This window comes from Hesperophylax consimilis, chromosome 20 (genome assembly GCF_061612785.1).
Source record: "Hesperophylax consimilis isolate HC1 chromosome 20, BYU_Hcon_1.0, whole genome shotgun sequence".
NCBI lineage: Eukaryota > Metazoa > Arthropoda > Insecta > Trichoptera > Limnephilidae > Hesperophylax > Hesperophylax consimilis.
The window spans coordinates 9,878,151-9,891,302 of record NC_142855.1 but is presented as its reverse complement, the minus strand read 5'-3'; the positions used below and the strand labels follow the sequence as shown (position 1 = coordinate 9,891,302).

General features: G+C 35.1%; 1 protein-coding gene across 1 annotated transcript in view; it reads left to right on the top strand.

The window, feature by feature from the left end:
- The window catches only part of LOC149414043 (uncharacterized), a 38,587-nt gene that overhangs the window by 21,043 nt on the left and 4,392 nt on the right, over positions 1 to 13,152 (top strand). The window contains exons 3-4 of the mRNA XM_089644362.1: positions 7,705 to 9,445; positions 11,229 to 11,678. Of these exons, the coding sequence (XP_089500488.1) occupies positions 7,705 to 9,445; positions 11,229 to 11,678 (2,191 nt within the window). The remainder of the gene's footprint in view (positions 1 to 7,704; positions 9,446 to 11,228; positions 11,679 to 13,152) is intronic.

Below are 13,152 nucleotides of genomic sequence, written 5' to 3'. Positions count from 1 at the left end.
TTTAAAAAAAATAACTCAATAAAAATATAAATGCAAACTATTAAAAAAAAAAAAATTTCAATAGAAATGTATGAACGCGTAAAGGAAACAACTTATAAAAAATACAGTATTATAGCTAAGATTATCTGTGACAGTTTCACTTGATTAACTTTTTTGCTTTCTTATAAAATTATTCACAAAATAAATAAAAACCAGTTTTCTTCTTGAAATCGAACGTTTCTAGACTCCGTTTGTCAAACGATTTTAATGCCTATTACCTACGATATAAGGTATACCAAAAATATACACATTTTTGGCTTGTAGCTTCCCCTTAATAAAAAAAAAGTTAAAACAAGGTCTTATATAATAATATGTTCATTTCTATTCAGTACGTAATTGAATTGATACAAATTACAAATTGATGAATGACTGACAAGACGGTGTGTTTTCTGGCTTTCTGGTTATAATTATAAGAGGAGATTTACATTATTTTTAATGGACACTCAGATAAACATTTAACTCCTGGCAAATTTAAATCAGCAATAACAATAAACCGCGAATTGGAATTTGAGTAACAAATTATTATAAGCAATAACTAGTCGCCTGAAATATTAATACAAATTGAAAATGATGTCCGATCAAGTGCTCTGGACCACTGAGCTACGTTGGATTATTTCCAACACGTCAAATAATTCAATATGTACTAGTACTTCGATCAACAATTATTTCTTATCATTTTTTTTCACCTGTAAACAACCAACTTTATTTTTGTAGGAAAGGCTTTGTAAGTGCTAAATTTCCCACTAGATGGCGTCGATAAATATTATATCTACAATTTTCGGTGAAATATTGCTGACAATAATTTGGGCTATGCATAAAAAACCTTGTCTTATAAACATTAGTTGATCATTAAAAAATAATAATTGAATTTGAATGCTTTAAAAACCGTCCCAGTAATTTATCAATCTGATTGTAATCATTTTCAACAGTTACAATAGGGTAGAGTAAAATAACAACAAAATAAAAATGAGAGAGATGGATTGAGAATTTGTCTTGATTTCTTTAGAACTGGGCCACCTTTTTTTAGACACAGATTTGGTGGACTCGCGAACTCTTCTAAATAATACGTACTCGTAGATGACATCAAACAGTTGTTTAGTTCAACCCTGTTTCCGAAAACAAATTATGTCATTTTTTTTTTAATTTCCGACTTTATGTCCGGGTTAAATCTTCCCCATAGGAAAAACTAAACCCTTCCACACACTTTTCCACAAATGATCATCTAGTCAATCAACATTATGCAAGTGCATTACCTATATAAGCAAAATAAATACAAAACAATACAAGAACAACACGTCAACTCACCAGAGATCAAATGGGAAAATAATTCACCGACTCCAGATATTTTCATATCAGAGGGTTCGGCTCGGTAGAACTTCTAACAGGGCCTATAAATCCTACTGATCCCTCAACATAAATATTTAAAAAATCTTTCGTAATCCTACATTTATTTAAAATGACCGATTTTTGCATTTTAATATATAAATTTTTTGATGGATCTAATATGCCTAAATTTAGAATGAGAGAGCTAGGTATAATGCCAGTAGCCGAAATAACAAATGGTAATATTTTTATGGTCTGAGAATGCCAAATTCTTTTTATCTCATTTCGTAAATCTGTGTATTTTCTTATTTTTTCAAACAGATTTTGAATATTAATTTTAATTAATTGAAATTATATTCTTTTTAATTTCCTATTATTAATACAACCCCGAGCAATAAAACCACTGAAGAAATGAACAAATAAAATTTAGGTGAATTTTATCTTACTAGTTGTTAAATAAATAATTGATGAAATAGTTTTTCGGGTCGAAATGTATTACGTAAATAAGTTTTATTTCAAATCAATTTAATTAGATAAGATTTCTAGGATTTTTTTCAGTGTCTGTGATTGTATGTGAGGCAGCAAAATCTCTCTAACGGTGAGCTCTAGTGTCACGCAATTTGCGCAGGTTTTTTCTTTCTTAAATTTCTTGAACAAGTTGACGTTACTGACCGCCTCCAAGTAAGGCTCTCGACTAGCAAGCCGAAGGTCGCGGGTTTAAATCCCGGCGTGCGCAAGTAAATTTTATTTGATGAAGTTGTGTTATTTCACAATTTATTCATTTAAGATAATACATAGTATATTTGCTCTAAGATACTCTCAGTATCGCCCCGGTGTAAGACCACGATGCTTGAAATGGCTTTAACCGTGTTTGGTGACCAGATCTGAATAGCCAGGTACTCCTCCATCTTCCTCTTCTCCTTCAGCCTCGCAACATACCCCAATTGGGGATGCCACAGTCTCAGAGTGGCTCCATACGGTTGGTAGCAGTTGGGACTGTTGTGCGGTATTATTAAAAGGTTTCTAAATATTATTTAAAAGGAAACTAATGACGTCACTGAAACCTTTTGGTTTTCACTTCACTTCACGCTTGCACTGCTCGACAAGCGAAATAAATATGTTTAATTAATAAATAGATTTTTGTAAGTATTTTGTAGATACTTCATTTGCACGTATGGGGCCTAGGAGTTGAAATATCTTGTGTAAATTGGTGACGCCAGTTTTCTTTTAAATCAGTATGAGTAAACTAGTCGAATTCCGCTGCATGTAAATGCTCTTTAAAAAAACACTTGATTTCAACTCAAATATCTAATGGAGACAATTAATTGAGTCATAAAATGCACAAAATGGTTTTTAGGTTGTTTGTTTGTGTTATTTTAATAATGGATGCGTATTTCTCAATCTTCAAACTAAACTTTAATTGAGAAATAATGTAAATTTAATGAATCTTTTACCATCTCCCACCATATAAATAATTATTTATTTTAGTAATTAAGTTGAAATCAAGTGCTGTTGCGTTCAGCGTAATTCGACAAGTTCATCTCAATATGGATTCCAATTTCAACGCTATTACGTCAAGAAAAAAATAATCTACTTATTTGACGGTCAAAGTCTAAACAATGCAAGACCCAATGTTCATCCTTGAGGGACTCCGGCAACAGTGGTACTTTGGTATGCTGTGAGGCTGAAGGTAGAGGTGAAAGGAAGGAGATGAGTAGGAAGGTTGGGAAGTGCCTTGCTATTCAGATCTGTCAATAAAAATGGATAACGGACATTAAAACAAAATTAATATTATTTGTTAGATTCGTAGAATTTATAAATATCACTTGAACTTTCACCTCAAAACAGAGCTGTTATCTCGTTAATTTGTTGATTCGAGAAATATGTGTTTTCTCATTTGAACTTGAGGAAAACCAAATGATTTATTGTGTATCTAATGACTAATAGTATATATTTTATTTTATTTTAATTGATGACGGTCTTCGTGGCCGAGGTAATGCTCACAACAATGAATCCGGCGGTCGGTCAAATTAATTAAATTTCTGAAAACAAAACAAATTATTGATTTTTTTTTAAATTCATTTGATTTATTTCACAAATGATTTTGTAAAATTATTTAAAGTACTAACTGACGTGTACCGGGGTTGCTCGGGGACTTATGAATGGTTCGTGGTAATGTTTTGAAGTTGTGAACTGAAGATTGGGTGCATATTAAAGGTGGATATAATATTATTGTATTGTAGTAAGTATTTGTTTAGCTTGATCGTGACATTCTCGTGCGTACTGGACTTATTCAACCATTCGCTGAGTCGTACATTCTCTTCACATCTCTTTCTTCGTTGATCACGTACGCTACAATTTTACCACAAATCATTATTTTCATTCATGTCTTTCTCGGGTGAAATGAAATCCACATTGTTAATGTTAAAAACTACATTATGTCGAATTCGACTCCGTATCTCATTTCAGTGCAGAGATAATGCGTTGAGTCTTCCTCTTTTTCTATCATTAAAACCACTCTCTAAACACTATTAACACTAATAAGCAAAAAAACTTTGAGATTTTCCGCGAAATGGGTCCAGTAGTTTTTGAGTCAATAAGGGGACTAACGAACAAACAAACAAACATAAAATGATATATACAGGGTGTATCGGCACGTACCCGACAAACTTTAACCAGCTTTTCCTTAGCACATTTGGAGTAAAAAATGTTATGTGCACTTTGCTGTCCGGTAACATTTTTTTTTCAATTAAAAACAAAAAATTATTAAAAAATCCACACTCCGTCACTGTCATTGGCATTGTTTCTCGTGTTCAACAGCTGTTATTAGCAAGTGTGTAAAAAAGCATCTTCGCTCTTTCATACACACTAAATAATAATAGTTAAAAATGAGACGAATGGTGCCATACCATTTCGTTGTGATTGTAAAAGCGGCACGCACGTACATTATTCAACGAAACTCGAATAAAATATTGCCAGATGGGTTTTCAAACTTTGACAAAGGATAAAACAGTGGTGTCATGTGGTGAAAATATGAATGAAAATTTTTTTATTAAAAAAAAATGTTACCGGACAGCAAAGTGCCCATAACATTTTTTACTCCAAATGTGCTAAGAAATAGCTGGTTAAAGTTTGTCGGGTACGTGCCGATACACCCTGTATATTTGCGGCACGTTTGAGAGTGGAAGATACTCTCAGTATCACCCTGGTAGACGAGCACCATTTAGAATGTATTTATTTATTCATATTTATTTGTTAAGACATACACAGTACAAAAAGATACAGTAAATATGTTTCATTATTACATAGTTTTAGTACCTATTACGTGTGTCCCTAAAATATCATTACGTAATTTCGCCTGAGATTGTTATAAAAGGAAGGAAGTGTGTGGATAGATAATAATAAATGAATTGAAAACAAGAATTATAATAAGCTCACGAATTGTAATTGACTGTTAATACACAGAAGTTTTGAAAAATGATGTGGAAATATTTTTGAAATATGTCATGCTAAGAAATTTAATAAGTTAGTTTTGTATGTTAGAAAGGAATCATTAAACATGTCTAAATGTAGTAATTTTTCGTAATGGGTGTATGTTGTGATTGCGCGAGTAATTACTGAGTTGTTTGCTGCATTGGTATTGTTGGCTTCAATATCAAAAAGGGTAGTGTGCCTGGTACGCCTCGTTGGAACATTTAAACCAATGACGGATAGCAATTCGGGACTATCTATTTTATTATTTAGCAGATTATGTAGAACCAACAGATCTGACAATGTGCGTCTTCTATTGTAAAGTTAACATATTATTTGTAATTTTGTTGTATTTCTTGAGTAAATGTTTCGAAAATTTATTCTGTATACTTTCTACTAAATCTATGTATACCTTTTATTGAGGATTCCATATTGTGGAAGCATATTCCAGTGGACTTCTGACCAATGAACAAAACAACATATCTAGAGTCTTAGCACTTTTGAAAACTTTGCATATTCTTAATAAGAAATTTAGCATTCTTTAGGATTTTGAAATAATGTGTTCAATGTGCTTGTCAACAATTAATTTGCTATCTATATACACATCTTATACGCCCATCTGGGTTTGTACAAGCATGTGATAATATGTACATAATAACTCAGAGGATCAGTAATTGTATCCTTCTTGTAACTATATTCCGAAGAGTTGAACATATCTACAAAGTGTTGCCAACTGAATCAATATCTAGGCACAAGCGAGTGTTTAATTTTTTTTTTTCATTCAGTAACTCCATTAATGGAGGACTGAACGCAGTTGGCGCTAACAAAAAATTGTCCAAAGAAGCGAAGTTAGCAGTCCACAATGGAGTGCTAGTACCTACCCTGATGTATGGAAGTGAGGCATGGAACTAGCAAAGAAAGGATGAAAGTAGATTAAATGCTGTTGAAATGAGATCCCTGAGGCGTATGTGTGGTAAAACCATGTTCGTGTGAGTAATGTGGAGATCCGCAAAGAGTGCAAGGCTGATGTAAGCGTAATGAGTAAGATTAAGAAAGGGACGCTTAGATTGTTTGGGCATGTAGAGCGAATGAGCGAAGAAAGGAGTGTAAGGAGAATATACGATGCAAATGTGAATGGACGCCCGAGGAAGACATGGCACGACCAAGAGAATCAGATACTCGAGTCGGGCCATGTCAAGAGTCAGAATAATAGAAGAGTATGTATGAGACGATGTATGAATGTGAATGAGGCAAGAAGTGTGTGGTGTGACCGAGTTGTTTGGCGGTCCGTCCTCTCTGCCTACCCCTGCGGGGAAACGGCGTGATGCTTAGTTATTTAGTTAGGTTTACTTAACGTATTTAGCGAAAAAGTAATCGCTAATTTTGTCTTCAATAATTAAATATTACAATTATAGATTTTACTCATTAGGTTATTCCCAAAAATAAAATATTCATCCTAGACTTGCAGAAAAGGCAATAGATGTCGCACATTAAAATTAAAATAAGATATGTTTATCTAAAGACACTGTCTAAATTGCATTTAGTTCAGTTTACATAAAGAGATGGCTGCAAAAAAATGAAGACAATGTTGGTAGTTCTTATTCGAAGTATGATACAGTTAAATATGACCGAAGGAGATAGGGTCCCATTAGCTCAGTGGTAGAGCGGTGCCCCGGTAAGGCAAGGGTCCAGGGTTCGAGTCCTAGATGTGACCGTATCTTTTTCAGATTTTTGTTTAGGAATAGCTAATATTGTCTTCAATAATTGAACGTAACCTAACCTAACAGTATTTGTTTCTCTGTCATTCAGGGAGTTTAACAGGAGATTAAAAAGATATCGGTATATTCTAAATCTTGTATCAATCAATGTGTATTTATTTGTCTTTACTATTTATTGGGCAAACGCAAAAGAATATAACAAAATAAAACGTTTTCCAATTTCCCTGGAATTTTCTTTTCTGAAGTAAAATAATAAGTTTGAAAAGTGCTGTATGCAAGAACACGTCTCTGTTCGCATCGACTCTCGTTACGGTACCTACCTACAGACAAGCAGTTCTTTTGGTCGTCTGTATTGCTTATATTAATTTATTATCCTTTGTGCTATGCATAAAAACCTTGTCTTATAAATTATTGAAGACAATATTAGCGATTTCTAAACGAAAATCTGAAACAGAAAAATCAGAAAAGGATACGGTCACATCTAGGACTCGAACCCAGGACCCTTGTCTTGCCGGGACACCGCTCTACCAACTGAGCTAATGGGACCCTATCCCCCTCGGTCACTTTTAACTGTATCATACTTCGAATAAGAACTACCAACATTGTCTTCATTTTTTTCCACCACACATTTTTATTGGCAACTATCTTTATGTATGATCGCAAGATTCAACCTGAACTAAATGCAATCTAGACAGCGTCTTTTTAGGTAAACCTATCTTATTTTTTTATTTTTTATGTGCGACATCTATTGACTTTACTTGTTTATCATTAAAAAAATAATAATCAAAATATTTCACCAAAAAATGTAGATATAATATGTCTCGACTCCATCTAGTAGGAAATTTGGCACTATCAAAGCCTTTCCTTCAAAAATAAAGTTGGCTGTTTACAGGTGTAATTGTTGATTGAAGTACTAGTACATATTGAATTATTTGAGTCCAGAGCGTCTGACCGGACATCAAATTCCCGTCAGCGGCTTTTATTTTTACTCGGGAGATAATTTCAATTTGTATTGATATTACAGGCGACTAATTATTGCTTATAATAATTTATTATCCTTTGTGCTATGCATAAAAACCTTGTCTTATAAACATTAGTTTATCATTAAAAAATAAGTCCATTTTAATGCTAATTTTGTTTTATTTTTCAACAGGTTATCCTGTATTACATATACCGCTTGTAATACCATCTTTGGCCCAGAGAGAACCACATGCCGGTTTTCCCTTTCAGCGTCAGTACACCGTTATCCCCCATCAGTCGTCCGAAGAAAGACAATCTCAAGAAAACAGACGGGTGCCTCAGCCTCCTCCAGGGATGAGATGGGTCAACGTGAGACCAGGATACAACCACCATCAAATGCATCATCAAGTCCAAAGTCCGAGTTATCATCCCGTACAAGTCTACAGCGTTCATTTGAAAAAACCGGGTTTCTATCAAGGACAAGAACCAAACGTCCATCAAACGCAATCTCAAGCCTTTTTTTCTCATATTCCTGGTTTCCATCAAATACAAGAACCAAACGTTCATCAAACGCGAAATATGGGAGTCCAATCTCAAAGTCGGGGTTTCCATAAAGGACAAGAACCAAACGTCCATCAAACGCAATCTCAAGCCGTTTTTTCTCATATGCCTGGTTTCCATCAAATACAAGAACCAAACGTTCATCAAACGCGAATTATGGGAGTACAATCTCAAAGTCGGGGTTTCCATCAAGAACAAGAACAAAACGTTCATCAAACGAAAGTCCAATCAAAAAGACCCAGTTTATATCAAGGACAAGATTCAAACGTTCATCAAACGCACATTATAGGCGTCCAATCTCAAAGTCCAAATTACTACAAGCAGCAAGAACCAACCTCATATCAAGTGCCCATTCAAAGTGTTGGGCCAACATATCCACGGATACCTCAAGAGGAGAAGAAAGTGGTTTTTAAGACAACTGGAGACATCCACAGGCCTTCTTGGCAACAAACCCTCTCGGAAATAATCCAGAACGGTTCGTCAGGTCATAACCACGGTTATAGTTCCAGTGACAAATCAATTTTGCAAACTGTGATCGATTCTCTTCAATTGGGTAGTCTGCGTGGATTTGATGTGCATATTTCTGGTAAAGAATTAGATAGGCCTGAATGCTGTAACTCAAAAACTAATGATGACACAAGGGCAGTTCTGGTAAAGACCATAGAAATAGCTGCTGATTTGGGAAAAAAGATAGCTGACGCACTTTCGCCAGTTCTTTATAATCCACCTACAGAAGTGTACAACGTGCCTAGCGAACATCCACAGGTCTACAACAAACCTACTGAAGCTAGACCTACAGTTGAAGAGATTGCACCTACATTTACGACAACTGAAAAGATTGCAGAACCACAAAAGCAAGATTTTCCTGGAGAGAAATTTCCGAATCACAACGTGGGCGGAGAATCTACATCATTCGATACGAGTATAAAAAATCCCGTTGAAGTTGAAACAGACGAAGCAAATCACAACAAAGAAACAGTTAATGAACACAAAGAAGAAACCACAGATGAAAAAATTGAAATTACCAGTGAAGCAATTGATAATATCGATGATGGTATGGACCAAAAGCAGATTGAGCAAACTATAAAGGAAATACAAGAATTATTAAAGAATGACGCTGCAAAGGAAAGAGATGAAAACAAAACAGAATCTGCTGAAAAGCCAATTGTTGAAGAAGTCGATAATAATCACAACAATTTCGACAATGCAGACTACCCGGATTACATTGAAGAAGATGAAGAAATAAAAAGTTTCAAAGAGTTTATAAGGAATGAAAACAAGGCGAAAGCTGACGAAACCAAATGTACTTGCGTACCAACACATCTCTGCCAAGACCAGGAGAACATATACGGAGTTGGGAATCTGGACATGAGGTAAATATATATTGTAACTAACTAATCCAGTACTATGTGGGTACCGTCATTCTTGACGCAATTAGTGCATTGATGTATTATACATTAGTCCAGGGCTTCCCTAAGTGTGAGTCGCGACGCCCCGGGGCGCCGCGGGATCATCCCAGGGGCGTCGTGAGGCAATCTTTATAGCGTCTTCCACACGCACACTTCGGAGCGACTGAGTCCCGCGCCACTTCAGGCCACGCCGCGCAGAAAAGTCTCACAGTGAACTGCGATGTACTCCAATCGGTCTTTACTTTTCTCGACATCATACTTATGTGAGACAGGTTTCTCTTCAGTTGCAGTAATTAAGAATAAGTACAGATCAAAAATAAATTTAGAGGCAGAGACGAGAGTGGCGATTTCGAAACTTCAACCACGTTTAGAGAAACTATGCTCAGAAAAGCAAACACATCCTTCTAATTAATACCAAAGAAAAAAACTGCCTTTTTATCTTTTTGTTTGCTTCCATTTTTGTTTTTTTATGTTGTGTTCTTTATTTTCTAATAAAAAATTTAGATACTATTTGGAGTATTTCTGACAAATTGTTATTAGGTAACGTACCCATACTATGTGACCCGTTCAGGGGGGGGCTTCAAAATACTACGCTTGGTACAAATGAGCGGCGGGGGGCTTAGATTTTTAGTCACCGGGAGGGGGGGGGGGCGTTGCAAAAATATGGCAACTTCCCAAGGGCGCACAGTGGGCTGAAAATCGCCTTTCGTTGACATAGAGACTTGAATTTGATTGAACGTGCGATTTTTTTTTTTTAAATCCTCAAAGTTGAAAAAAACACTTTTTAATGTTGATGATTCATTTTAATGCTTAAATGCTTTACATATGAGTAGACTTGTAGTGTTAAAATATTGTTAACTAGACAAAGCATACAAGATGCATTTAAGCATTAAAATGAATCATCAACATTAAAAAGTTTTTTTTTCAACTTTGAGGATTTAAAAAAAAAAAATCTCAAGTTGCGCCACAATACGAAGTATGTCAAAAAAATACAAATAAATAGTAGTATATCTGTGTGTAAGGATAGAATGGCCAACCTTATGATTCCAGAGATAGCCTCATTTTTAATGTCAGTGCCATACAAATTTTTCTTAAAAAAATGATGACTCCTTCATTTGTACACGCAATTGCTTCATATGAAATTTTATAGCATAGTAATGATTAGCAGAATCCATTTCTAGCCAAAAAAAAATACCCTCGAAAATTCAAGTCTCTATGTCTATGAAAGGCGATTTTCAGCCCACTGTGGGGCGTCACAGTTGAAAAAAGTTTGGGAAGCCCTGCATTAGTCAATGAATTAGTTTCTTTGAATTGAATATTTTTTGGGTTGGGTGGAGACAACTTGTACTTGCGGCACGTTCCAGAGTGGAAGATACCTTCAAGTATTGGCGTGGTGTACGACCACCATTCAGAATTTAAACGTTGCTTGAAATGGCTGATGAACTGTTTTTGGTGACAGATCTCAATAGGCAGGGACTCCCCCACCTTCCTGTTCTCGATCTCATTGCACTCCCCACCACCTTCAGGCTCACAACATACCCCAATTACGGTTGGGAGCAGTTGGGACTCTTGTTCGAAAATTTATTAATTTTACAACAAATGGTAAAAATGAAAAATCATCACAAATCAATGCATTGCTTGCTTCCTGTTAAAAATATACATCAATTTCCATTTTTCACATCTGCCAAGCATTGGTCCTTTTCCGATTTGTTGTTCTCTTTAAAATTTACTTAAATTATTTTTACAGGTATGGTGAAGATACGGCAGAAGGATTGAGTTGCACCAACCCTGACGAAGTTTGCTGCGACACCCTTAAAGCATTTAGTGCGGAGAAACCAGAGGATGGAGACAAAGCAACAGATGAAGCCAAAGCAGAGGATGAAGACAAAACAACGGACATAAACAAAATAACAGATGAAACCAAAGCAGAAGATGAAAACAAAGCAACAGATGAAGCCAAAGCAGAGTATGAAGACAAAACAACGGACAAAAACAAAGCAACAGATGAAACCAAAGCAAAAGATGCAACGGATGAAGAAAAAGCAGAGGATGAAGCCGAAGTTGAAAAACAGGATGAATTTTTCGATTTTTTAGCAAAATACAATCGTGGAAAAGATGATGAAGATTGCACGTCTCTTGTTGTATCGGAGTCGTGTATTGAGAAAGGAAAGTTTGGTGTTGGTAACATTGACATGAGGTAAGCATCTTTGTGGACAAAATGTATTATTGATAGAAAGTGTTTTTTTAAATACCACTCTTCGCATTTATATCGCATTTCCCGACATCCAATCGAGCTGAAACTCGGCAGATAGACTCGTTATCGATGACAATACATTCTATCAACTTTTAGTGATTACTCAGACGGACTCCAGGGACGTATACGCATTTCTCTTAGATCGGATGGCATTATAGCAGTTAATATACGAAATAAATGTCAGTCGTACCCAAATCAGTTGTTAGCGCAGTTGACTCCAGTCCCTGGGAGGAGGGTTCAATCCTCAGTCACACACAAAAAGTTTATTATTTAAATATTTTTAAATACATCTATTCACGAAGAGATGAGTGTTTTGTAATACCTTTGATGTGTAGGTCCCATCTAAGATTTTCTGTAATACTTTTGATGTGGAGGTCTCATTTAAGATTTTCCTATACCTTTGATGTGTAGGTCCCACCTAAGATTTTTTGTAATACTTTTGATGTGTAGGTCCCATTTAAGATTTTTGTAATACCTTTGATATGTAGGTCCCAACTAAGATTTTCTGTAATACCTTTGATTTGTAGGTCTCATCTAAGATTTTGTGTAATACCTTTGATGTGTGGGTCCCATCTAAGATTTTCTGTAATATCTTTAATGTGTAGGTCCCATTTAAGATTTTGTGTCATACCTTAGATGTGTAGGTCTCATCTAAAATTTTGTGTAATACCTTTGATGTGTTTGTTCCATCTAAAATTTTGTGTAATACCTTTGATGTGTGGGTTCCATCTGAGATTTTGTGTAATACCTTTGATGTGTGGGTCTCATCTAAGATTTTCTGTAATACCTTTGATATGTGGGTTCCATTTAAGATTTTCTGTAATACCTTTGGTGTGTATGTCCCATCTAAGATTTTCTGTTATACCTTTGATGTGTAGGTCCCATTTTTATTTTTAGATTTTCATCTCCGTGATGTTTTATGCTTTGTGACTTTTCTATAATTTCAATTCTGGTAATTTGAATGTCTCCTTGGGTTCATTACAAATGTAACACATTTAGTTTTATGCAGATTTTACAGCTTCATAGTTAGGGCATCTATTTTATTGGGATAGTAATTATTGCTGATAAAGAGTTATTCTTTGTGCTTTTATTTTAAACATTAGTTTATCACATATATCTATATAAAACAATCTTTTTTTAATTTAACAATCTTAACGCTTACCCTCGCGAAGAATTGGTCTGCAATGCTGAATGTATCTGGGTAACTATTCACCCTTCTAACTATACCTCCAAACGTACTATCCATGTAGCCTGTGTTTATCTCCCACAGGGACAAGGGTATGAAACTGCACTCAATTCATTCCTTTGCTTACTTGCTAACGTAAAAGATCAACATCCCGATGACATTTTACTTGTAATTGGAGATTTTAATATGCCCACCGTAACATGGAATATACATAACAATGATTTACACTTG